The sequence below is a fragment of the Myotis myotis genome, unplaced genomic scaffold (assembly GCF_014108235.1).
Source record: "Myotis myotis isolate mMyoMyo1 unplaced genomic scaffold, mMyoMyo1.p scaffold_m19_p_30, whole genome shotgun sequence".
Lineage (NCBI taxonomy): Eukaryota > Metazoa > Chordata > Mammalia > Chiroptera > Vespertilionidae > Myotis > Myotis myotis.
Window position 1 is genome coordinate 2486974 of NW_023416336.1, and position 26901 is coordinate 2513874.

Below are 26901 nucleotides of genomic sequence, written 5' to 3' on the forward strand. Positions count from 1 at the left end.
TATGGTTTTTCTTATTTAGTCTCTCAATGTGGTGAATTACATTGATTTTTGAATGTTGATTCATTCACCCTTGCATTCTGGAGTCAGTCCTACTTGGTCGTGATGTATTAACTTTCTATGTATTGTTGGATTCAATTTGCTAAATTTTTGTTAAGATCCCTTCCATTATGTTCATGAGGATATTAGTCTGTAGTTTTCTCCTTCTGGTGTTAGCATCAGGGAATGCAGACTTCATAGAATGTGTTGAGAAGTATTCCCTTTTTCAATTTTCTGGAAAAGTTTGTGCAGAACTGGTATTATTTCTTCCTTAAATGTTTAGTAAAAATAGCCAGTGAGGCCATCTGGGCTTTAAGTTTCCTTTGTGGGAAGATTTTTAACCACAAATCTGATTTTTATAATGGCTATGTGGCTGTTTATGTTACCTACATCTAGTTTGTGTTCCTCGCGTCTAAGTTGTCGAGTTTGTTGGTATAGATTTTTCATAATATTCCCTTATTATCCTTTTAACATCTGTTGGGCCAGTGATGGTGGTCATTTTCTCATTCCGATTTGGGAATTTCTCTTTCTGATAACTCACATTACAGGTTTATCAACTTTGTCGATCTTCTGAAAGAACCAGCTTTGGGCTTCATTAATTTCCCTTACAGTGTTTCTGTTTTCTGACTTCTGCTCTTACCTTTATTATTTCCTTCCTTCTGCTTGTTTAGAGTTTGATTTGCTCTCCCCCCCGCCCCCCAAGTTTCTTGAGGTGGAAACTTAGCTCATAGTAACTAATCTTTTTCAAGTTTTCCAAGTTATATAATGGACATATGTAAGCATCATGGTACATTTACGTAATTTACAAATGTGTAATTGTTGGAGATATAAATTGAGATTTTTAATGGTGGACCTGCACATCAGAAAGTTTGGAGACCAGCACCAGCATTCTTTGGAACTTAGGCTGACTCATTGGAAATTTCGAGCAGAGACGGATCTTGGGGACACGGGATGCATGAATGGTGATAGAGCATAGGATGGGGTGAGTGGAGTAGAGACAGTAGTCACCCCCTTGGGGAACCCCGTGGCATACAGGGCAGCGTCGGACAAGGTGGTGCTCAGCAGTCAGACTGGGTGTAGTCACCAGGTGGCCAGCTCCGAGCCCTCGAGACTGTCCCGGTGTCGGCAGCAATGACAGATGGGAAGCACCTGGTGCACAGTGGACACTCAAAACATGACAGCTGTTTTCAGAACAAACGTGTTTTTTTATGAATGAGATGTCACTAAATAAACCAAAGGAACTCTAGGTACTGTCTGTCCCTTTTCTTAATGTCTATAGGTCTGCTTTTGCCATTTCTGTCCCAGATAGTTGGGTTGGGTTTTTCTTTTTGTTTTCTCAGAGGGCTTTTAAGCATCAAAAATCCTTTTGTCTACACATCTGGTGGACACTTTCTGCCCTTTGCTGTCTCGTTAGGAGCTCCACACCTCGCTTGGTTCGCCTCTCACGGGCAGGACAGCCTCCGCGGGTGCTGTGTGGCAGGACGCAGTCCATCCAGGGCCTCCTGGAGCTCCCAGCGGACATAGCTCCCCCAGCCCCACGCTTTGTTAGTGAGCCACATCTCCCGTGGCAGTGGCAGTAGCAGTAACAGCGGACACGTGTGGGTCCCCTTCACTCACTAACTTCCCTGGGCCCAGAGAGGTGGCTGGGACCCAGGTCTGCCAGCTGCACTGTTAACCCCACACTGGTACTGCGAGCAGGTTGTATAGATCCAAACGGGCAGGAAAGTACGGGGGACCACCCATCCCGCAGCTCTCCTGCAGCCGTCCTTTGCTTGGCTCGATCCCTTTAAAGTCTCCAGTTGCAAAGCAAAGATAACAGTAATTCGACTTCATAATTAATCCTCATTTTTTAAATGTAACTTTGTCAGTTGTGATAATAAAGGTTGTTTCATTAAAAATAATAGCTAACGTTTCTAGAGAGCTGTGGCAGGCACTAAGCCCAGGGTTTTGCCTATCTCATTTAGTCGCCAGGATAGTCCAACAGTAGATGGAACTATTTTCCCATTTTGCAGATAATCAGGGCTGGGAAGCCCGAGCTGCACACTTTTTGGGTGACGCTTTTTTTCAGAAAAATGAATGGGAAAGTACATAGTCTCCTGCGTGCCTGACCCAACCCTGGTCCGGCTCACTTTTTCTTTTTTTTTTTTTTATATATTTTATTGATCCTTTACAGAGAGGAAGGGAGAGAGAGAGAGAGTTAGAAACATCGATGAGAGAGAAACATCGATCAGCTGCCTCCTGCACATCTCCTACTGGGGATATGCCCGCAACCCAGGTACATGCCCTTGACCGGAATCGAACCTGGGACCTTTCAGTCTGCAGGCCGACGCTCTATCCACTGAACCAAACCGGTTTCGGCTCACTTTTTCATATTCTCTCTTGGTCTTAGTGCTCCAGCCTTGCAGGCCTTCTTTTCCTCCCATCTTCCTTCCTGCCACAGGGCCTTTGCACGTGCCAGTCCCCTGCCTGGCTGCACACCTGCTCCTCCCCACAGCTGCCCGCATTTGCCTTCTCAAAGCCATCTCCTCCTCTGGCTCACTTCTGTGGCACTCTGCCCTGTACCCCATGTCTTGTCCCCCTTCTCTCTACTCTCACACTCCTTTTCCTCCCTTTGTGGCTCTGCTCACAGTTCATGGTGAATTCTTTGATTCATGTTCTTTCCCAGGCTGTGAGCTCCTGAGCACAGGGGCCACTCTTTGCTTGTTTTTGTTTAACCTTCTTTGGAGTTAGTGCAGCTACGTGAGCCGGGTACACAGGAGGATCAGGTAGTGTCCGTGGAAGGAGAGGATGAGTCTCAGGCAGCAGGTGCATTGCCCACAGTGGACCTCAGCATCCTTTCCCATCAGCTCCTCTGAGCCCCATCGGTCAGTGGGCTATGGAGCTGTCTGTGCAGGCAAGCCCCGGACATGCTGTCTGGCCTCAGCCCCTGCAGCGTTTGGCTGTTGCTGAGCCTCACAAGGGAGGAGGCCTGAGCCCTGCCCGTGAGGTGGCTCTGGAGGGCAACCTGGCCTGGGCATTCTGAGACCTCCTGGGCGATTCCAGAAAACAGCAGGGGCTGAGAACCCCTGGGCCACTACCTTCCCTTCATTCCCCCACCTCATCCCACCCACCCGTTTCCACTGCAGGAGCAGGAGCAGGACAGGAGGGCGGGAGGGAGCCCGGGGGGCCGCGCTTTCCTTAGCTCAGCATTCCCAGCTTGGCTGTGCATCAGAACCACTTGGGAATTTTCAAAAATTCCAAAGCCCCAGCCACACCCCAGACTACTTAACGGCAGTCACTGGTGGGACACAGATGGAGCCATTTCTGAAGCTGCACCCAAAGTGACTCCAAATGTGCAGATAGTCCGGGACCCACCGCGTGCTCCCGCTGTGTCCTTGTCCAGAGCAGAGCACACGCGGTCCCCACACGCGCCCACCTGAGAGGCCGGGCCGTTGCCCGGTGCTGGGTGTGCAGATTCTGTTTCTTTTCTTTTTAAAAAAATTCTTTGTTGTTGTTATTGTTAAATTTCAGAGCAGTTTTAGTGTTTCAGAAAAATGAGTGGGAAAGTACAGAGAGTTCCCATTTTCTCTCCCTCTCCCCCACTCCTCCCCCCCCCCCCTCTCTCTCTCACACACACACAGTTTCTCCTGTTAGTCACATCTCGCATTAGTGTGGTATCTCTATTAGGACTGATGAGACATACATAAAAGGTTACTAACTGAAGCTCGTTCTTTAGCTTAGAGTTCACTCTTTGTGTTGTATGTTCTGTGGGTTTTAATAAATGTGATGACATCTCTCGCCATTGGCGTCTCACACAGAACAGTTTCACTGCTCTCAGAACCCCGTGCCCCACCTGCCACTCCTCCTCCTGCGCCCCGGCCCCTGCAACCACTGCTCTGTCCTGTCTCTGTGGTTGCCTTTTCCAGGTGTCATGCAGTTGGACTCATACTCTTAGCCTTTCAGAGGCTTTTTCACTAATAATATGTGCCAGAGGCTTCCCGTGTCTGTTAATGGCCTGATAGCTTGTTTCTTTGTTTCATCGGCCACGAACGCTCCACTGTCTGTGGGAACCACTGTTCATCCATCACCTACTGAGGACATCTTGGTTGCTCCCAAGTTTTGACAGTTGCGAATAAAGTTGCTATAAACATTCATGTGCGGCTTTTTGTGTGGGCAGGCGTTTTCTCATTCGGGGAAAATACCAAGGAGCACAATTGTTGGTTCATGTGGTTGGTTTTGTAAGAAACTGCCAGACTGTGTTCGAAAGTGGCTGTACCGTTTGGCATTCCCCCCGGCAATGAATGAAATGCCTGTTGCACCAAGTCCTTGCCTGTGTTCGGTGTCTTCTGACTCCTTTTATTCCAGAGATCTGGAATATTCCAATGTCTCAGGTTCAGAAATCAAAATGAGAGAGAACATGGTGGCCCAGGCATTCAGGGACTCACTGGGGAGCCCTTTGCTTGTGTCTACATTCCTCTCAAACTCTTGCTTTCTAAACTTGGGATGGTGATCTGCCACCGCCTTCCCAGGTCACCCTGAGGGGCCCTGCATCCTTAACAACAACCCAAGCATGCACACTGAGGTGGCAAAGTGAGGAAGTGGCTGCCTGGGCCTGGGACGTGATAGCCGGGCCTCTCGCAGCCATCTTGGACCCGAGGCGGCCCGGAGAAGGAGAGGCACATGCTGAGAATGGCACAGCAGGAGGTGGGCACCCAGAGCCCTACAGGTCAGTCAGGTCCCTGCAGCCCACTTGCCTCCAGGCTTCCTTTTTATCAAAGAGAATTAAAATCTAGCTTATTTAAAACCAGGCAGGTTCTTTGTTTTGTCTGTGGTCTCTGTTATTTGCACCTGAACCTAATTCTAGCTGATACGAGTGGTTCAGTGGTTTGGCACAATGCAGGTCTGTCCCACACAGCAGGGCCTGGAGTGCTCCACTGTGTTAGGTGACACCAGGCGGTAGTGTGAGTTACAGAGGCAGAAGAGAGGTGGCGTGAGGACGGCATCACCTACCCTGTGCACACCCTCGGCCCCACGAATAAACAGGCCAGGGCTGACAGAGGCTGTGTGTGGTGGGTGGGTGGAGGGCTGTAGACGGGGCTGCGTGCAGGCTGGGCTACACAAGGCAGGCAGAGAGGCTGTGGTGGCACCAAAGGGGGGCCTGGTCTCAGGGAGTGGGGAGAAAAGGAGAGTGAAGAGGCCCATGGGCGGTTGCACAGCGTCAAGCAAAAAGAAGGTTCTGGAAGAAGGTGGGTAGAGCAGGTCTGGAGAAGGAGCCAGTGGGGGTGAGAGGCCGAGAACAGAGTGGATCATGGCTTGTCAAGATCCTGCTAGGCGCCAGCTTTCTGCTGAGAGAGGCACCGTGAGTGTTGGGAAAACACGGCTCTCCCCAACGATGGGTGGGCACCCTGCTTCCTTTAGGAACCAGCACCCCATTAAGGCTGCTGATGGGAGACCCCCCCCCCCCCCCCGCATGGGGCCTCACCCTGTAGTTGTGCCATGAAATGAGTGCATTTTTAAAATATGGACTTGATAGGCATAATGGATCCCTTTGGTAACATCACTCCCTCCCCACATGACTAGCCTGCTCCTTTGCCCTGCGTCCTTGTCCCAGCCTGCAGGGCAGCAGGCCCCCACCCTGGGCCTCGCACCCCCAGCACCCGGGCTCTGCTGGGAGGAGCTGCACTCTGGCCTCAGGTCCCTGTGGCTCTTTTTTCTGTCTGTGACATCGCCGTCACCCTGGCCACCTTTCTCCCAGGCCAGCCGCCTACCTGCCATCACTTATATATTTATTTGTCGACTTGTCACATGCACTATTTCCCTACCCACTCATCAGTTCCAAGAGACCAGGACACGCACACGCACACGCACACGCACATGTGTCTGTCTCTCCTACATTGCTGGACCCCAGCATTCAGTGTTCACTTACTGTTTGTTGAGTGAATAAGACTTTAAATGACAAAGGCTGAGTCAGTGACGTTGAAATGAGTTTAAATTTGACTAGGAAAGTGCTGAGGGAAGCTAAGGAATTAGAGTTGGGAGGGCAGGCAGGATGGGTTTTAAGCCCACACTCTGGATTGGGGCTCGGTCTGATGATTAGCAGTGATGGTGTTTGGGAGCAGCCCCCATGAAGGCTGAGGCGGTGGAGCCCTCCTCCGGGTCCTGGGCTGTGTGGTTCCCAGTCCCACGCACACAGGGCCTGGACAAAGTGGGGTTATGTGAAGCCACTGCTATGAGGCACAGATGGAAAAGTCACTGGTTTAGGCCTGATGCTTTTCTTGCCCTGCCTGTCTTCGACGCATCCGTTCCATCCCAGGAGAGCCACCAACAGGGACGCCGCCAGACCCTCAACCTCTAAACAGAGGCAGCTGGGCGAGCTGTTGGCGCTGGAGGAAGGCACGGCCGGCCCGGGGATCGCCTCGGATGACTGCCGTGGGCGTGGAGACTGAGGGAGATGGAGCTGGTAGCTCCATGCCTGGGTTTTCTTCTGTGCCAGCTCTCCAAAAAACCCTCACCCGGGACACGCTCAGGAAAAGCTGAGCGCATGGCCTACTTACAGACAGCGTTAATTATGGGCTCTCTGGTGCCTGTTGTCACTTAGCCAACTTCCGGGGCTGTGATGACATTTATCCCCAGGCAGCCCAGCACCCGTTCTCTGAAACTGCTTCTGGCACCTGTGCCTGGGTCACTACTGGACAATGCCAGGCTCCAGGCTTGAGGCTGGTGTCTCCCCGACTCCAACACCAGAGCACCTGTGCGGGCCTCAGTGGGAAGGGTGTAGGCCCCACACAGCACCCTTTGGGTCTGACACCCTGGCAGGATGTTCTGGCCCAGCTGGGCCTCCCAGGGCCTCGCCCTAGCTTGATTCTCTTTCCATACGCGCCTTCCTCTCCCTGGAAAGTTCATCGCCGCCCACACATGCGTGCACGTACGAGCACGTCCCCAAGGGCCTGGTAAACAGCTCTCTCTCCAGCGGAGTCGCATTGTGTTTTGCAGACTTCATTCTTCCCAGCTGGTTGTGAAGCGGACAAGGGCTATCATTACGCTCTCTTGTTAAGCTGCCTGAGAGGGAAAAAAACAAACAAGGAAAGTTTTTCCTCCTCTGGGAGTCTAATTACTTGTTGGGTGAGCCTGGACCCATATACATTTCCGAAGAGAGAGACACCCGATGCGGCCGAAGCCACGTCCTTGGATGGGGCTCAGACCCCCTGCCTGCCCCTCCGCTGGCTGCTGGCTCTGTAGCCGGCTCCACAATGAGTTTAGGCCACTTGGTGACTTGCCTTGGTCTCTGGACATGCTCCTCTGTCTTTGTCATTTCTGTGGCTTTGCAAGTGGTGTGCTTCCTTTCTTGTTGCCTGTGCTGTTCCTTGCCCTCCTTTCTCTGGACAGTTGATTCCGCTCCTCTGAGAAGGCGCCATACTTTTCACCTGCTTTGTTTTCTGCGTGAACATGCTCCTGTATTCATATGTCCACCTGGCTCCTCTCCCTCCTAGACTGTGGGCTCCCTGAGGTCAAGTTCTCACAGGGTCCCCTTTATAGCCTTAGCACCAGCACAGTTCCTGCACATGGGCGCAGGGAGGTGGCCCTCAGGAGAGCGCATCCACCCTCTGACGGCAAGGTTGGGGCATACCTGCTAGTGCCCCAGCCCCGCCTCCAGGTTCTTCCTTTCTTTCTTTTCTTTTCTTTTTTTTTTTTGGGGGGGGGGGGGTTAATCCTCACCCGAGGATATTTCTCCATTGATTTTTAGGGAGAGTGGAAGAGAGAGGGAAAGACAGAGAGAAATATTGATTGAGAGAAACACACCGATTGGTTGCCTCCTGCACGAGCCCTGACCGAGGAGCTTACAACCAAGGTATGTGTCCTTGACTGGAATCAAACCCAGGACCCTTTGGCCCGCAGGACCACGCTCTACCCACTGAGCCAAATTGGCTAGGGCCCTCTTCCAGGTTCCTGATCCGACACCTCATTCATTGTCAAATTCTGCATTTGTGTTCTGACACTGCCGGCTTATTTTGTGACTTGGTGTCAGTTGTCCTCTTAGCCGTGCACTACTTCGTCAGATTGGTTTAGGATGGCCTTCCTTCCTTCCTTCCTTCCTTCCTTCCTTCCTTCCTCCCTCCCTCCCTCCCTCCCTTCCTTCTTTCCTTCCTTCCTTCCTTCCTTCCTCTTCCTCCACTGCGTCTTGATGGGCATGGGGGCATGTCATGTGCAGAGAGGACGTTGTAGCATTTCATCTTTAGGAAACATGCTTGGCCTTGTTTTTATTTTTCTGTTCTCCTGTTTCTGAAAATGTCCTTAAATAGTCTGACAAAAGCAAAAGCCCTGAGTGAAAGGCTAGAGTAAGGAAAAATAGCCGTCTCAGACGGTGATGAAAGAAAATTGAATTTATTTAAGGGAAGGAGATGGGGGGTGGACTATCCAAAGGGAAGGGCTGCACAGAGAAAAGGGGGCCTTGGAGACAGGTTAGGCGGTAAGCCTGGGACGAGCTGCCACTGCCCATTGCTCCCCTGGTTGTGAGTCTCGTGGGGCCCCTTAGAGGCTGGGGGACTCGTGCCTGTGGGGGAAGGGCACGGGCGTGCTCCTTGGAGGGAGAGCGCATGCTGGGTCCTTTGTCCTGAGTGTATTTGTCTCAGGGAGGTCTTTCGGAGTGTCTCATAGAATATCCATCAGGGAGAACCAAGATGGCGGCATAGGTTAACGCCGGAGTTTGCTGCTTTGAACAACTACTTCAAAAGTGAAACCAAAAAACGGAAGGGACATCACCCAGAACCACAGGACCGCTGGCTGAGTGGAAGTCCTACAACTAGGAGGAAAGAGAAACGCATACGGACACTCAGAGGAGGCGCAGTGCTGAAGTCAAATTCTGAGGTGCGGAGTGCGCGAGTGGGCTGGCGGCGGAGGGCGCGGTTGGCGTTTTCAATCGGGAGGGAGTCGCAGACTCTGAGCTCCAGATCCGGGCGAGTCTTTAGCGACCCAGACTCAAACGGGAGAAGCGGGACTGTCTGGCTTCGGTCAGAGCGAGTGCAGCTTTCTCTCTGAGCTTTGCAGCGGGTGCTGGGACTCAGAGAGGCAGAGCCCCTGGGGACAGGACTGAGAGCCGCCATAACTGCTCTCTCCGGCCCACCCTGTTGATCCTGTGCGACCCGCCCCGCCCAAGCCCTGCACACAGGCATTTGCCGGATAGCCTCAGGCAAAGGCTAGATTAGCACCTCCCTAGAGGACAGAAGTTCTCTCACTGCTGACACAGCTGATTCTCATAGCCACTTGGCCTGGAGGTCAAACCCTCCCTGGAATTAGCTACAACGATCAAGATTTAACTATAAGACTGCGAACAAAGACCACTAGGGGGTGCACCAAGGAAGCATAACAAAATGCGGAGACAAAGAAACAGGACAAAATTGTCAATGGAAGATATAGAGTTCAGAACCACACTTTTAAGGTCTCTCAAGAACTGTTTAGAAGCCGCCGATCAACTTAATGAGATCTACAAGAAAACTAATAAGACCCTCGATCTTATATTGGGGAACCAACTAGAAATTAAGCATACATGGACTGAAATAACGAATATTATACAGACTCCCGACAGCAGACCAGAGGAGCGCAAGAATCAAGTCAATGATTTGAAATGCGAGGAAGCAAAAAACACCCAACCAGAAAAGCAAAATGAAAAAAGAATCCAAAAATGCGAGGATAGTGTAAGGAACCTCTGGGACAGCTTCAAGCGTACCAACATCAGAATTATAGGGGTGCCAGAAGATGAGAGAGAGCAAGATATTGAAAACCTATTTGAAGAAATAATGACAGAAAACTTCCCCCACCTGGTGAAAGAAATGGACTTACAGGTCCAAGAAGCGCGGAGAACCCCAAACAAAAGGAATCCAAAGAGGACCACACCAAGACACATCATCATTAAAATGCCAAGAGCAAAAGACAAAGAGAGAATCTTAAAAACAGCAAGAGAAAGAAACTCAGTTACCTACAAGGGAATACCCATACGACTGTCAGCTGATTTCTCAACAGAAACTTTGCAGGCCAGAAGGGAGTGGCAAGAAATATTCAAAGTGATGAATACCAAGAACCTACAACCAAGATTACTTTATCCAGCAAAGCTATCATTCAGAATTGAAGGTCAGATAAAGAGCTTCACAGATAAGGAAAAGCTAAAGGAGTTCATCACCACCAAACCAGGATTATATGAAATGCTGAAAGGTATCCTTTAAGAAGAGGAAGAGGAAGAAAAAGGTAAAGATACAAATTATGAACAACAAATATGCATCTATCAACAAGTGAATCTAAGAATCAAGTGAATAAATAATCTGATGAACAGAATGAACTGTTGATTATAATAGAATCAGGGACATAGAAAGGGAATGGACTGACTATTCCTGCGGGGGAAAGGGGTGTGGGAGATTCGGGAAGAGACTGGACAAAAATCGTGCACCTATGGATGAGGACAGTGGGTGGGGAGTGAGGGCGGAGGGTGGGGCGGGAACTGGGAGGAGGGGAGTTATGGGGGGAAAAAAAAAGAGGAACAAATGTAATAATCTGAACAATAAAGATTTAATTAAAAAAAAAAAAAAAGAATATCCATCAGCTTTCCAGCTGTGTTCTTTCAGGGTCGTGGTCTCCACTGATGGATGGGTCAGTGTCAGGGCCGGGGTCATTAGTCACTGCAGCTGGTCCTGAGGCAGCCACAGCGCTGAGACGGGTGTTTTCTGCGGTTTTGAGGCCTCTGGGGCAGGGCTTGCCTCTGGCTCAGCCCTGAGGGGCTCAGTGTCCTGAGTGCCTTGCTGCTTTCCTAGGCTTGGAGCTAAAATACAACTGAGCCCTGGCCGGTTGGCTCAGTGGATAGAGCGTCGGCCTAAGGACTGAAGGTCCCAGGTTCAATTCCGGTCAAGGGCACATGCCCGGGTTGCAGGCTCTGTCCCCAGCAGGAGGCAGCCGATCAATGATTCTCATTGTTATTTCTATCTCTCCCTCTCCCTCCTCTCTGAAATCAATAAAAATATATTTAAAAAATAAAATACAACTGAGGCCTAGATGTTATCTTTAGGGAGGAAAAGGTCAGGGGTCCAAACCGTCTGACCAGCAATCTGAAAGATCTGGGTCCAGAACGCACAACCAGTGAATGATATGCTAGGGGAGGACAGGTTACCCTGGGGCGAGGGTCTTCTTTTCCAGTTTGCCCTTTGCTAGGCATTGGGGCTTTCTGCCTGGTGACCCTCTGTATCTGGCCCATCGTCCTTGCCCTGGGAGTCTAACACTGAGTATGTAAGGTTTCCCCTTTGTGGATGGGGCCAGATTATCACTCGTGTTTTGTAAACTGGTCAAGAGAAGATGGTGCTCACAGCCTGTGCTTGCTGAGAAGACACCGGCAGGGATGGGGGCCTGGGAAACCCGGTGGCCAGGGCCAGGGCCCTGTGTGGCAGAGCCGGGTGCTGAGATGGGCGTTTTCTGCCATTTTGAGGGCTCGCCGTCTGGCTCCACTCTGAGCAGCTTAGTGCCCTGCGGACTGCCTGCCAGAGATGGTCAGGTGGTCCATGGCTTGAAGGTCAGAGAATGAAGGTCCAGGTTCCCAGAGCCCCAATGAGTGTCTGAGAACCACGGGTCCGTATTTCTGCAGGGGGTGCCTGTGCCGCATGATGCAGAAGCTGGTCCCCTCCGGCCAGGCTGGTCTCCACAGCCCCCCCCATCCCCACCCCCACCCCCACCCCCGCGGGAGGTGTGTGCCCTGTCTTCCTCCGCCTGCTCTAACCCTTGCCTCCCTCTGGCCTGACAGATGGGGATGTGCGCATGTGGTGCCCCTCAACGCAAGAGGTCATGGAGGTGGTCTGCAGCCTGGGCACCCGCATCCCTGCTCTGTGCCCGCAGGGACCCTCTCCGCATGGCAGGAGGTGAGTGCAGCCCCTTTCCCACGTCCTCCCTCACCAGGTACGGGACTCAGTTCAGACCCATCAAAATGTATCCGTTGAGTAGGACCAGGTTTTTCCTCAGTACTAACATTAAGAAACAAAACAAAGTAGTACCCCTACAAAGAAGGGTTCTTCTAAAAATATATTCATGCTGGGAAATATTAATTTAAAGTATATACTGTTCTATAAATGTAACACAACTAGCCATTCATTGCACAAAGCCATCAATTTCATTATTTGTAGAATGATCCTCTGTGGAGAGCGGCTACAGTGTTTGGACAGGTTCAAGCCTCGGACTAATGAGAAGGCACAGTCCTCTCATTGCCACGTGCAAGTCCCAGCCTGGAGGGCAGAGCCCTCCCAGCACAATTATAACCAACAGCTATAGTTGTAAGCTTGAACCTATGGTCTGAACACGTGGCCCCATGTGCCTGAGTGATGTGGGCTTGATAGAGTTCAGGTGCATGTAATTGAGTAGGATCGAAACCCATGAGAATGTTGTAAACATCTTGACCACGCCTTTACTTTGCCTCGTGGAATCTGGCAATAAAATAAAGATTTGGCTTGCAGGCGCTGTCGCTAGCTCTCCATCAGAGAGGATAGCGTCCCTCTGAGACCCAGCTTTTATTTTCTTGTCTGTCTTTTCTAAATCCTTCACCACCCACACTCAGGTTCACCCTTGGCTGTGCTGGTGCGGCATAAGTGGCGCCCAATGTGGGGCTGAGTATGCCATGGCCATGCCGGCTCGCCACAATCCTCAGCTCAGTGAGCATTTATAAGCTAGAAAAAGAAAGATTTCTTCTGACTTTTTATATAAAAAGTTGAGCATCAGTGGTTGAGCATCAGCCAATGAACCAGGAGGTCACAGTTTGATTCCCGGTCAGGACACATGCCCAGGTTGTGGGCTTGATCCCCAGTGTGGCATGTGCAGGAGGCAGCCAATCGATGATTCTCTCTCATCATTGATGTTTCTCTCTCCCTCTCCTCTCCTGTCTGAAATCAATAAAAATACATTTTTTTAAAAGTTCCTAAGCTCGGGGAAGCCGAGTCTGAGGGAATTACACGACAACCCCACACGAGTACCCGAGAACCTAATGCATGAACTGCCAGGCTCCCAGACCTGGCGGCACAGAAAGAGCCAGGCCCATGCGTCTTGCTGCTTTGGTTGGCATCTCTTCTGCTCCTTCCTGATGCAGAGCCCTTGCTGCCCCGCCTCTCCCAAGACATGCCCCAGTCTCTTCAGTCCATCTGCAGGCCTCCGCGTGGCTCCCACCCTCGTGGCCAGCAGGGCACTGTTGCTTGGTGACATCCACGATGCTCAATTTGTGTGCGGGTGTGCCCTTTGTGCACTGGGCTGGGTAATGCTAATTTGCATGAGCATGGTCCCTGCCCTCTAGGAACAAAGCCATACAATACCCATCAGTTGGATGGACAGTGAGGAGACCTGGGCTGTGAAAGCTGTACACGCTATGAGCTTATTCTACAGGTTATGGCCCATCTAACCTCTTTCTGGATAATTCTTTCAGAAGTTGGTTTGAGATACAACAGAGTATTTAGAACCCTGAGTGGGCGGTTACATGGGAGCCCCCTCCTGCAGACTCCCTGGTCCCAGAAGGTGCTGGGACCAATGTCCGTCTGCGGAGAAGGCCCATGCTCTCTAAAGAATTTCTTCCACAACGACGACTAGTAATCATCTGCCAACCAAACCACACTGGCTTGCCGTGACTGCCCCGCGTGTGCCTGCCTGCAGATCCACCCCCACTCCCCTGAGCTTGAGCCAGAGGGATCAGCCTCTTCCCAGCCCAGAGCTGCCATCACACCACCCACTAGGGTGGGTCAGGAGGGAATGACACTCAGGAAACAAATACGCATCGGAAGTAGGGATGCTGTGGGGCTCAGAGAGCCTGGCTGGAGACATAAGCACTCATCTCTCTACGCTCGCAGAGCCACTGCCCTCCCCCTCCCTTCCATGGCTTCCTGCCGCAGATGCTTCAGGATAAACCACTGTGCTTGGAGGCCATGGGAGGCGGGCGGGTGGGCCTGGAACTGTGGCCCTTTAAATGTGTCCCCTCAGATACCTGTGAACAAACCCAGCACGCAGACTTCGGCCTTACCAGGTGCAGTCAGCCTGTGCAGGAGACAGGCAGAGCCAAGTGGTCCTCAGACCAGGCCCAGGCACCATCAGAGCCACGGTGATAGCCCAGCCTCTTTCCCTGGGCCCACACCCTGGGCTTGCGGTTGACGCCGTTTCCCAAGAGCATTTAGAGCTGGCCCCAAGGAGCAGGCAGTGGCCACGGGGGACTCCCTATCACAGAGCTGTAAGAGCCAGTAGAACTGCCTGCCAGATGAGACCTGAGGAGGTGTATCTGCCTGGACACAACCTCCTGCCGAGGAGCAGACAGGTCCTGGACGCCTCCTGTGACCCGCGTGGGGGGCGGTGGCGAAGATGCCCGGTGTTGCTTGTGGGGCTGGCTGGCTGCTGTGCTTGGGGAAGCGCTGGGGGTCATGGGTAGGAAGATGACATGTCTGGGGGGTTCAGGAAGCAGGTCCAGCATCTCCTCCAGCAAGGGTATGGCATCCTTCGTGGATACACGGGTCACAAGAGCACAGCAGGGCCGGCTGCCTCCTCCCACCACCCTCCTCATCTTGTTCCTGACCAGACTCAGAGCAGGCCCGCCCTGTGCCAGCTGGGTCCACACCAGGGACATCTCTCCTCTGTCGGCGTCCGGGATGCCCATCTCGGGCAGAGCAGATGCACTGGGTCTCCTGCGGGGCACCCACAGGGCCTCGTGATGGCCAAGGCTGGACACAGGGCTGAGCGTCTACGCGGCCCACGGCTTGGCTGCCTTTCCCGCTGCTATGAGAAATTCAGGTTTCCCACCATCTGTTCTTAATCTCAGATATCCTTAAACCGTCACCATCTCCCAGAGAGCCTCGAGATGTCCTTTCAGAAAGACACGGCCCTTCTGCAGTGGACACGTGCGACGGTCTGCTGTCCGCCCGTTGCAAAGAGTCGCCCCTCTGCCAGCGACACGCGGAGAGACCAGGAGGGTGTTAGAGTGGGGGAGCGGGGGAGGAGGGACCAGTGTGGGTGCTGAACGAGAGCTCTGCTTCCTCCGAGAGGCTATGCCACGGGTTCCGGAGTCTCACCTGGGAAGAGAGGGCAGGGCCACAGGGACCACGGCTGGTCCTCCAGGGCCGCTTCCGATGACAAAGCTGAGAGCCCTGCTTGGATACAGGCCTGCCTCTCGGCCAGCAGGCCCGCGGCCGTGCCCGGGGCTGGAGGCCCCCCACGTGGCCCTCGGAAAGGAACAGTGAGCAAATGACAGTCCACTGAAAGGGCACCCCGCTGGTCAGGGGCCCTCTTCCCCTCAGAGCAGCTCTGGGTTGTGGGGGTCGGTGCCCACACTTCTTACCCTCCTCCCGCTGAGGTTGCAGTGCTGCCATACAGATAGTAACTTATTTTTTCAACCCTTGGGAGAAACAAAACGGGGCTGGTTTTCCAGAAGACCTGATACATTTCTAATTCTTCCCAGAAAAAGAAAGATTACTCAGTGGGTCACGGTGACCCAGACTCCAGCTCCTGGTGCTGCTAGTGGGGTGGTGAGCCCTGACCTCGCCACTGAGGGACAAGCAGCACAGATGAGGCTGCTTCGCTCATGGACTCACGTGGCTCCCTCTTAACCTGCTGAGTGCAGGAGGGGAAGGGCTAGGGCTAGGCCATCAATCCCTGTGCTCCGTGGCCGCCTGCGGAAGCCGCGTGGAGGTCCGGGACCAGCTGATGCTGCCTCCCAGCATAGCAGTCACAGACACCACATTTCAGTCGAGTGGCTCCTCAAAGGGAGGGGAGGAACCCGTTCTACAGCCTGCTGCTCCCCAGGAGAGGCGCACAGGGAGGCCGAGTGTGGAGCGCTTCCAGGAGGCTGGCCTCTCATGGGGGAGACTGTCCCTCTCACGGGGAGACTGTCCCTCTCACTGGGGGAGACTGTCCCTCTCACTCAGAGACTCCCTCTCACTGGGGGAGACTGTCCCTCTCACTGGGGGAGACTGTCCCTCTCACTGGGGAGACTGTCCTTCTAACTGGGGGAGACTGTCCCTCTCACTGGGAGACTGTCCCTCTCACTGGGAGACTGTCCCTCTCACTGGGGGAGACTGTCCCTCTCACTGGGAGACTGTCCCTCTCACTGGGGGAGACTGTCCCTCTCACTGGGAGACTGTCCCTCTCACTGGGGGAGACTGTCCCTCTCACTGGGAGACTGTCCCTCTCACTGGGGGAGACTGTCCCTCTCACTGAGAGACTGTCCCTCTCACTGGGAGACTGTCCCTCTCACTGGGGGAGACTGTCCCTCTCACTGGGAGACTGTCCCTCTCACTGGGGGAGACTGTCCCTCTCACTCAGAGACTGTCCCTCTCACTGGGAGGCTGGCCTCTCACTGGGAGACAGTCCCTCTCACTGGGGGAGACTGTCCCTCTCACTGGGGGAGACTGTCCCTCTCACTGAGAGACTGTCCCTCTCACTGGGAGACTGTCCTTCTCACTGGGGGAGACTGTCCCTCTCACTGGGAGACTGTCCCTCTCACTGGGGGAGACTGTCCCTCTCACTCAGAGACTGTCCCTCTCACTGGGGGAGACTGTCCTTCTCACTGGGGGAGACTGTCCCTCTCACTGGGGGAGACTGTCCCTCTCACTGGGGGAGACTGTCCCTCTCACTGGAGACTGTCCCTCTCACTGAGAGACTGTCCCTCTCACTGGGGGAGACTGTCCCTCTCACTGGGAGGCTGGCCTCTCACTGGGAGACTGTCCCTCTCACTGGGGGAGACTGTCCCTCTCACTGGGGGAGACTGTCCCTCTCACTGGGAGACTGTCCCTCTCACTGGGGGAGACTGTCCCTCTCACTGGGGGAGGCTGTCCCTCTCACTGGGGGAGACTGTCCCTCTCACTGGGAGACTGTCCCTCTCACTGGGGGAGACTGTCCCTCTCACTGAGAGACTGTCCCTCTCACTGGGGGAGACTGTCCCTCTCACTCAGAGACTGTCCCTCTCACTGGGGGAGACTGTCGCTCTCACTGGGAGACTGTCCCTCTCACTGGGGGAGACTGTCCCTCTCACTGGGAGACTGTCCCTCTCACTGGGAGACTGTCCCTCTCACTGGGGGAGACTGTCCCTCTCACTCAGAGACTGTCCCTCTCACTGGGAGACTGTCCCTATCACTGGGAGACTGTCCCTCTCACTGGGGGAGACTGTCCCTCTCACTGGGGGAGACTATCCCTCTCACTGGGAGACTGTCCCTCTCACTGGGAGACAGTCCCTCTCACTGGGGGAGACTGTCCCTCTCACTGGGAGACTGTCCCTCTCACTGGGGGAGACTGTCCCTCTCACTCAGAGACTGTCCCTCTCACTGGGGGAGACTGTCCCTCTCACTGGGGGAGACTGTCCCTCTCACTGGGGGAGACTGTCCCTCTCACTGCGAGACTGTCCCTCTCACTGGGAGACTGTCCTTCTCACTGGGGGAGACTGTCCCTCTCACTGGGAGACTGTACCTCTCACTGGGGGAGACTGTCCCTCTCACTCAGAGACTGTCCCTCTCACTGGGGGAGACTGTCCCTCTCACTGGGAGACTGTCCCTCTCACTGGGGGAGACTGTCCCTCTCACTCAGAGACTGTCCCTCTCACTGGGAGGCTGGCCTCTCACTGGGAGACTGTCCCTCTCACTGGGGGAGACTGTCTCTCTCACTGGGGGAGACTGTCCCTCTCACTGGGGGAGACTGTCCCTCTCACTGAGAGACTGTCCCTCTCAATGGGAGACTGTCCCTCTCACTGGGGGAGACAGTCCCTCTCACTGGGAGACTGTCCCTCTCACTGGGAGGCTGGCCTCTCACTGGGAGACTATCCCTCTCACTGGGGGAGACTGTCCCTCTCACTCAGAGACTGTCCCTCTCACTGGGGGAGACTGTCCCTCTCACTCAGAGACTGTCCCTCTCACTGGGGGAGACTGTCCCTCTCACTGGGAGACTGTCCCTCTCACTGGGGGAGACTGTCCCTCTCACAGGGGGAGACTGTCCCTCTCACTGGGGGAGACTGTCCCTCTCACTCAGAGACTGTCCCTCTCACTGGGAGACTGTCCCTCTCACTGGGAGACTGTCCCTCTCACTGGGGGAGACTGTCCCTCTCACTGGGGGAGACTATCCCTCTCACTGGGAGACTGTCCCTCTCACTGGGAGACTGTCCCTCTCACTGGGGGAGACTGTCCCTCTCACTGGGAGACTGTCCCTCTCACTGGGGGAGACTGTCCCTCTCACTCAGAGACTGTCCCTCTCACTGGGGGAGACTGTCCCTCTCACTGGGGGAGACTGTCCCTCTCACTGGGGGAGACTGTCCCTCTCACTGGGGGAGACTGTCCCTCTCACTGCGAGACTGTCCCTCTCACTGGGAGACTGTCCTTCTCACTGGGGGAGACTGTCCCTCTCACTGGGAGACTGTCCCTCTCACTGGGGGAGACTGTCCCTCTCACTGAGAGACTGTCCCTCTCACTGGGGGAGACTGTCCCTCTCACTGGGAGACTGTCCCTCTCACTGGGGGAGACTGTCCCTCTCACTCAGAGACTGTCCCTCTCACTGGGAGGCTGGCCTCTCTCTGGGAGACTGTCCCTCTCACTGGGGGAGACTGTCTCTCTCACTGGGGGAGACTGTCCCTCTCACTGGGGGAGACTGTCCTTCTCACTGGGGGAGACTGTCCCTCTCACTGGGGAGACTGTCCCTCTCACTGGGGGAGACTGTCCCTCTCACTGGGGGAGACTGTCCCTCTCACTGGGAGACTGTCCCTCTCACTGGGGGAGACTGTCCCTCTCACTGTGAGACTGTCCCTCTCACTGGGAGGCTGGCCTCTCACTGGGAGACTGTCCTTCTCACTGGGGGACACTGTCCCTCTCACTGGGGGAGACTGTCCCTCTCACAGGGGGAGACTGTCCCTCTCACTGGGGGAGACTGTCCCTCTCACTGGGAGACTGTCCCTCTCACTGGGGGAGACTGTCCTTCTCACTGGGGGAGACTGTCCCTCTCACTGGGGGAGACTGTCCCTCTCACTGGGGAGACTGTCCCTCTCACTGGGGGAGACTGTCCCTCTCACTGGGGGAGACTGTCCCTCTCACTGGGAGACTGTCCCTCTCACTGGGGAGACTGTCCCTCTCACTGGGGGAGACTGTCCCTCTCACTGGGGGAGACTGTCCCTCTCACTGGGAGACTGTCCCTCTCACTGAGAGACTGTCCCTCTCACTGGGGAGACTGTCCCTCTCACTGGGGGAGACTGCTCCTCTCACTCAGAGACTGTCCCTCTCACTGGGAGGCTGGCCTCTCACTGGGAGACTGTCCTTCTCACTGGGGGACACTGTCCCACTCACTGGGGGAGACTGTCCCTCTCACTGGGGGAGACTGTCCCTATCACTGGGGGAGACTGTCCCTCTCACTGGGAGACTGTCCCTCTCACTGGGGGAGACTGCTCCTCTCACTCAGAGACTGTCCCTCTCACTGGGAGGCTGGCCTCTCACTGGGAGACTGTCCCTCTCACTGGGGGAGACTGTCCCTCTCACTGGGAGACTGTCCCTCTCACTGGGGAGACTGTCCTCTCACTGGGGAGACTGTCCCTCTCACTGGGAGACTGTCCCTCTCACTGGGAGGCTGGCCTCTCACTGGAGACTGTCCCTCTCACTGGGGAGACTGTCCCTCTCACTGGGGAAATGTCCCTCTCACTGGGGAGACTGTCCCTCTCACTGGGGAGACTGTCCCTCTCACTGGAGACTGTCCCTCTCACTGGGAGACTGTCCCTCTCACTGGGGAGACTGTCCCTCTCACTGGGGAGACTGTCCCTCTCACTGGGGAGACTGTCCCTCTCACTGGGAGACTGTCCCTCTCACTGGAGAGACTGTCCCTCTCACTGGAGACTGTCCCTCTCACTGGGGAGACTGTCCCTCTCACTGGGGGAGACTGTCCCTCTCACTGGGGAGACTGTCCCTCTCACTGGGAGACTGTCCCTCTCACTGGGAGACTGTCCCTCTCACTGGGAGACTGTCCCTCTCACTGGGGAGACTGTCCCTCTCACTGGGGGACACTGTCCCTCTCACTGGGGGAGACTGTCCCTCTCACTGAGAGACTGTCCCTCTCACTGGGAGACTGTCCTCTCACTGGGAGACTGTCCCTCTCACTGGGGGAGACTGTCCCTCTCACTGGGGAGACTGTCCCTCTCACTGGGAGACTGTCCCTCTCACTGGAGACTGTCCCTCTCACTGGGAGACGTCCCTCTCACTGGGGAGACTGTCCCTCTCACTGAGAGACTGTCCCTCTCACTGGGGAGACTGTCCCTCTCACTGGGAGACTGTCCCTCTCACTGGGGAGACTGTCCCTCTCACTGGAGACTGTCCCTCTCACTGGGGGAGACTGTCCCTCTCACTGGGGGAGACTGTCCCTCTCACACTGGGGAGACTGTCCCTCTCACTGAGGAGACTGTCCCTCTCACTGAGAGACTGTCCCTCTCACTGGGGAGACTGTCCCTCTCACTGAGGAGACTGTCCCTCTCACTGGGAGACTGTCCCTCTCACTGGGGACTGTCCCTCTCACTGGGGAGACGTCCCTCTCACTGGGAGACTGTCCCTCTCACTGGGAGACTGTCCCTCTCACTGGGGGAGACTGTCCCTCTCACGGGGAGACTGTCCCTCTCACTGGGGGAGACTGTCCCTCTCACTGAGGAGACTGTCCCTCTCACTGGGAGACTGTCCCTCTCACTGGGGGAGACTGTCCCTCTCACTGAGAGACGGTCCCTCTCACTGGGGGAGACTGTCCCTCTCACTGGGAGACTGTCCCTCTCACTGGGGAGACTGTCCCTCTCACTGGGGAGAACTGTCCCTCTCACTGAGAGACTGTCCCTCTCACTGGGGGAGACTGTCCCTCTCACTGGGAGACTGTCCCTCTCACTGGGGGAGACTGTCCCTCACACTGAGAGACTGTCCCTCTCACTGGGAGAGACTGTCCCTCTCACTGGGAGACTGTCCCTCTCACTGGGGAGACTTTCCCTCTCACTGAGAGACTGTCCCTCTCACTGGGAGACTGTCCCTCTCACTGGGGAGACTGTCCCTCTCACTGGGAGACTGTCCCTCTCACTGGGGAGACTGTCCCTCTCACTGGGAGACTGTCCCTCTCACTGGGGAGACTGTCCCTCTCACTGAGAGACTGTCCTCTCACTGGGAGACTGTCCCTCTCACTGGGAGACTGGCCTCTCACTGGGAGACTGTCCCTCTCACTGAGAGACTGTCCTCTCACTGAGTGACTGTCCCTGCACTGGAGGACTGTCCTCTCACTGGGAGACTGTCCCTCTCACTGGGGGAGACTGTCCTCTCACTGGGGGGACTGTCCCTCTCACTGGGAGACTGTCCCTCTCACTGGGGGAGACTGTCCCTCTCACTGAGAGACTGTCCCTCTCACTGGGGGAGACTGTCCCTCTCACTGGGGGAGACTGTCCCTCTCACTGGGAGACTGTCCCTCTCACTGGGGAGACTGTCCCTCTCACTGGAGAGACTGTCCCTCTCACTGGGGAGACTGTCCCTCTCACTGGGAGACTGTCCCTCTCACTGAGAGACTGTCCTCTCACTGGGAGGACTGTCCCTCTCACTGGGAGACTGTCCCTCTCACTGGGGGAGACTGTCCCTCTCACTGGAGACTGTCCCTCTCACTGGGAGACTGTCCTCTCACTGGAGACTGTCCCTCTCACTGGGGAGACTGCTCCCTCTCACTGGAGAGACTGTCCCTCTCACTGAGAGACTGTCCCTCTCACGGGGAGACTGTCCCTCTCACTGGGGGAGACTGTCCCTCACACTGGGAGACTGTCCCTCTCACTGGGGAGACTGTCCCCTGGACTCACTGGGAGACTGTCCCTCTCACTGAGAGACTGTCCCTCTCACTGGGAGACTGTCCCTCTCACTGGGGGAGGACTGTCCCTCTCTCTGGGAGTCTGTCCCTCTCACTGAGAGACTGTCCCTCTCACTAGGGGAGACTGTCCCTCTCACTGGAGGAGGACTGTCCCTCTCACTGGGGAGACTGTCCCTCTCACTGAGAGACTGTCCCTCTCACTGGGAGACTGTCCCTCTCACTGGGGGAGACTGTCCCTCTCACTCGGAGACTGTCCCTATCACTGGGGGAGACTGTCCCTCTCACTCAGAGGACTGTCCCTCTCACTGGGAGGCTGGCCTCTCACTGGGAGACGTCCCTCTCACTGGGGGAGACTGTCCCTCTCACTGGGGGAGACTGTCCCTCTCACTGGGAGACTGTCCCTCTCACTGGGGGAGACTGTCCCTCTCACTGGGGGAGACTGTCCCTCCCACTGGAGAGACTGTCCCTCTCACTGGGGGAGAGTCCCTCTCACTGGGAGACTGTCCCTCTCACTGGGAGACTTGTCCCTCTCACTGGAGATGTCCCTCTCACTGGGGAGACTGTCCCTCTCACTGGGAGACTGTCCCTCTCACTGGGAGACTGTCCCTCTCACTGGGAGACTGTCCCTCTCACTGGGGGAGACTGTCCCTCTCACTGAGAGACTGTCCCTCTCACTGGGAGACTGTCCTCTCACTGAGAGACTGTCCCTCTCACTGGGAGACTGTCCCTCTCACTGGGGGAGTCCCTCTCACTGGGGAGACTGTCCCTCTCACTGGGAGACTGTCCCTCTCACTTTGGAGACTGTCCCTCTCACTGGGAGACTGTCCCTCTCACTGGGGGAGACTGCTCCTCTCACTCAGAGACTGTCCCTCTCACTGGGAGGCTGGCCTCTCACTGGGAGACTGTCCCTCTCACTGGGGGAGACTGTCCCTCTCACTGGGGGAGACTGTCCTTCTCACTGGGGGAGACTGTCCCTCTCACTGAGAGACTGTCCCTCTCACTGGGAGACTGTCCTTCTCACTGAGAGACTGTCCCTCTCACTGGGGGAGACTGTCCTTCTCACTGGGGGAGACTGTCCTTCTCACTGGGGGAGACTGTCCCTCTCACTGAGAGACTGTCCCTCTCACTGGGGGAGACTGTCCTTCTCACTGGGGGAGACTGTCCCTCTCACTGGGGGAGACTGTCCCTCTCACTGGGGGAGACTGTCCTTCTCACTGAGAGACTGTCCCTCTCACTGGGGGCGACTGTCCCTCTCACTGGGGCGACTGTCCCTCTCACTGGGGGAGACTGTCCCTCTCACTGGGGAGACTGTCCCTCTCACTGAGAGACTGTCCCTCTCACTGGGGGAGACTGTCCCTCTCACTGGGAGACTGTCCCTCTCACTGGGGGAGACTGTCCTTCTCACTGGGTGACACTGTCCCTCTCACTGGGGGAGACTGTTCCTCTCACTCAGAGACTGTCCCTCTCACTGAGAGACTGTCCCTCTCACTGGGAGACTGTCCCTCTCACTGGGGGAGACTGTCCTTCTCACTGGGGGACACTGTCCCTCTCACTGGGGGAGACTGTTCCTCTCACTGGGAGACTGTCCCTCTCACTGAGAGACTGTCCCTCTCACTGGGAGACTGTCCCTCTCACTGGGGGAGACTGTCCTTCTCACTGGGGGAGACTGTCCTTCTCACTGGGGGACACTGTCCCTCTCACTGGGGAGACTGTCCCTCTCACTGGGAGACTGTCCCTCTCACTGGGGGAGACTGTCCCTCTCACTGGGGGAGACTGTCCCTCTCACTGGGGGAGACTGTCCCTCTCACTGAGAGACTGTCCCTCTCACTGGGAGAGACTGTCCCTCTCACTGGGAGACTGTCCCTCTCACTGGGGGAGACTGTCCTTCTAACTGGGGGAGACTGTCCTTCTCACTGAGAGACTGTCCCTCTCACTGGGAGGCTGGCCTTCCCTCCCAGGAGGCATGGGTCTGTCACAGCCTCGCCTCCCTTGGTGTCACCAGATCCCAGGTCCTGCACTCCACCTCCCTGGCACCAGGCTGTCTGGGAGGCCACTGCTCTCCACGGAGGCATCAAGCCCACTCTAATGCTCCCTTTGGGAAATCTGAAACCACTGTGCTTGCCCACCTGTGAGTTCAGGCTGCTCCAGCTGTAGCTCCCCTTGGACCGACAGCCCTCTTGTCCAGGTGTAAATGCAGGCCTCACCCCTGCCTGCCCCTAATCAAAGGCGGACCCAGGCCTTGCCCTCGCCCCAGCGCGGTTGTGGGCACCGACTTCCCTAGTGCCTAGACTGGGTCTCCTTCCTGCCTGAGATGCAGCGCCAGTGCCCCGTAAGGAGGAGCAGAAGCCTCCCTGAGCGTGCTGGGAGCAGGGCCTGTGGTCGGTAGCACTGCCATCAGCGTCTTTGTCAGCAAGAGCCGCTGTTAGCAGGCCTGCAGGCTGGTCCACACGAGTGGGAACGTGGATGAGACACAGTGTCATACACTGGCCTCGCTTACCTGACATCAACAATACGCACTTGGCCCCAGAGAGAATCACTGGGCAGGGGCGTCCTGCGAAGAAGCTCGTGCAGAGGGTGGTGGCCCTGCTCTCCTGGGGGCATCCTGCAGCCCTGAGTGCGACTAGTCCTGAACTGGTTTTGCTGTGATCCTGGCCTCTGACTGCATCTGTGCTCCACCAGGCCTGCTCCCTCCCCCGGGGGACAGGTCCGTGCTGGGCTCTTGCTCTGATTGTCACCTACCTTACTGACTTTGGAGGCTGCAGCTCCGTGCTTTCGGAGCGCGTGTCTCCACGCCTGGATGGACAGAGGACACACCTTTGAGGACGGCTGTGGGGGCAATGGTGCACGGCTTTCTGTTTCCCAAGTCCTGGGAACCTGCAGCTGGAGGCCTGGCAGGAGTGGAGCCGTCAGGCTGGCCTGGTGTCCGCAGGCTGGGTGTCACTGCCACGGCCAGGTGTGAAAGGCTGCAGCCTCTGTCCCAGGCATTCTCCTCTCCAGTCACTCGAGGGCCTTCAGGAAGCAGGCTGCCTGTGGAGGAGCCTGGGGAGCCGCGAGGAGCCAGGCCTGCTGACCGTGCGAGTGAGCTTGGGAGCTCCGCCTGCCCAGCCAGGCCTGAGAGGACAGCAGCCCATCCCCCAGCATCTTGGGGACAACCTCCTGAGAGACCAGAGCGCAAACCACCGAGCTGAGTTGCTTCTGCATCCCTGACCCTCAGGAACTGTGAGATAATAAAGGTTCTTTAGCCTTTGCATTTGGGGTCATTTGTTACACGGCAGTAGCGACCAGCACGCGGGGTCCAGGCTGAGTGGATGTTCCCTGGGCTCTGTGTCCTTGAGCGAGTGCGGGTCCCTCCACCTCAGTTCTCCCTGGTGCCCATTCCCGTTTCCTTCCTTGTCTCTGTCTTGCCTTAGAGTGCTTGCAAGTGAGGCCAGCCCGAGCTGGCGTGAGCAGCAGGACACCCGCCAGGAGACCGCCTTGGACATCAGCCTGAGCTACATCTATAAGGTGAGTCAAGTGGCTGTCTCTGTGCCCCATCCAGGCCCGTTCCATAGGCCAGCTCCCGGAATGCCCCCTGCACCCACGGGCTCAGCACCACTGCAGGAACTGCATGGGCTGCCAGCACTGACGCATGGGACAGTCACACCCTCCACGCTGCCACCTGAGGACCCCAGGGTCTGCACTCACCTCCCTGCTTATCTCACTCCTACCCAACATGGCGAGGGGCTCACAGTGCGACCCCTCCTGCCTGCCCTGTCTCCCAGGACGGTCCCCACTGCCCTCGTCTTCTCTCTGTTCTCCAGTTCCTGACACTGTGTGCCCAGGCGCAGCCTGAGACCGCCACGGATGGAGACCTCTTGGACCAGATGGAGCTGCTGTGCAGAGCCGGCCTGGACGTGCGGTTGCGCCTGCTGCCCAACGCCGACCTGCAGCAGCTGCTGCTCCTGCTCCTCCAGAGCATCCAGGAGTGGCCGGGGAAGGTACGGAGCCCTGGGCCAGCCAGCCCCCTCCCCTAGAGGGCCCCCAGGTGCCCTTCACAAGCCCAGAGGGGGTGGCATGTCCCTGCCTCCATGGCTGGCCCTCTGACCCTCCGAGTGGGCTGGTGAGAGTCAGGTGGAAGTGGCCCCTCCTTCGCCCACCACGGTGCTGGCTGTCCCCACAGCTCCAGCAGCTGTGCCGTGCCCTGAGCTTGGTGTCGGATCACCACCACAATCTGCTGGCTGTCGTGCAGTTCTTCCCAGATGTGACCTCCCGCAGCAGGTGAGTGCGCCTCCTGGCCTCCTCCCTCTGACATTCAGCCGGCCCCTGCAGATGGGGTGTGGGGACCCAGAGCCATCCCCACCAGTCTCAGCAAACCTCCCACCCTCAGCGGTCTCTAAAACCCGGGAAAGGACTAAAAACAGCACTCAGTAATGAGTTCATTACTAACGGAAAAAGCAAATTTCCTTACCGTGGTTTTATTAGCAAAACAATTGTCTCGCAGAGTTAGCTGGTGACTGTGGTGTCCCCGCCCTCCTTCCCCTGTTGGTGAAGGTTCCTTCTTGTCATTAGACCTCCCTGCGTGAGGTCCCCTGACCTCTGCCCCCTCCCATCCCCCTCTCACATTCTCGGTTTATCATTTGTTATGTCTGCACTGCATTGGTCTCTGCCCCAAGTGCTCTTCCTGTGTTTCCTTGTTTGTGGCTGCGGCCCTCCAGGAGCAGGTCCCTTCCCTGGTCAAGCCACATCCCGCACTAGAACAGCGCCCCACACTGTTGAGCGAGGAACAAGCTCAGCCCACGGGGAGTGCACCCATGGCCTCCCTCTCCTCTCCTCCTTCCTTCTCCCACACTAGCCCAGTCTCAGGGTGTATTGCCCTTCCCTGAGCAGGCCACTCCCCAGCTCCTCTGCTCTCCTGGCTGGTCCACTTGCAGCTCCTCCCACCTAGAATGACACCCCTGCCCACCCTTACAACCTGGCCTGGCCTGGGTCCACCTCAGGAGAACCTCCAGCCTTCAAGGCACCCCCACTGGGCCGGCCCCTGCAGCTCCGTCCCCAGGGTGGCTTGTGGAGGAGCTTGGAGCTTTA

At 56.0% G+C, this 26901-nt stretch overlaps 1 protein-coding gene across 1 annotated transcript in view; it reads left to right on the forward strand.

The window, feature by feature from the left end:
• Nucleotides 1-26901, forward strand: part of FAM178B (family with sequence similarity 178 member B) — a 102173-nt gene that overhangs the window by 36441 nt on the left and 38831 nt on the right. The window contains exons 8-11 of the mRNA XM_036302313.1: nt 11792-11906; nt 25248-25341; nt 25638-25814; nt 25997-26094. Of these exons, the coding sequence (XP_036158206.1) occupies nt 11792-11906; nt 25248-25341; nt 25638-25814; nt 25997-26094 (484 nt within the window). The remainder of the gene's footprint in view (nt 1-11791; nt 11907-25247; nt 25342-25637; nt 25815-25996; nt 26095-26901) is intronic.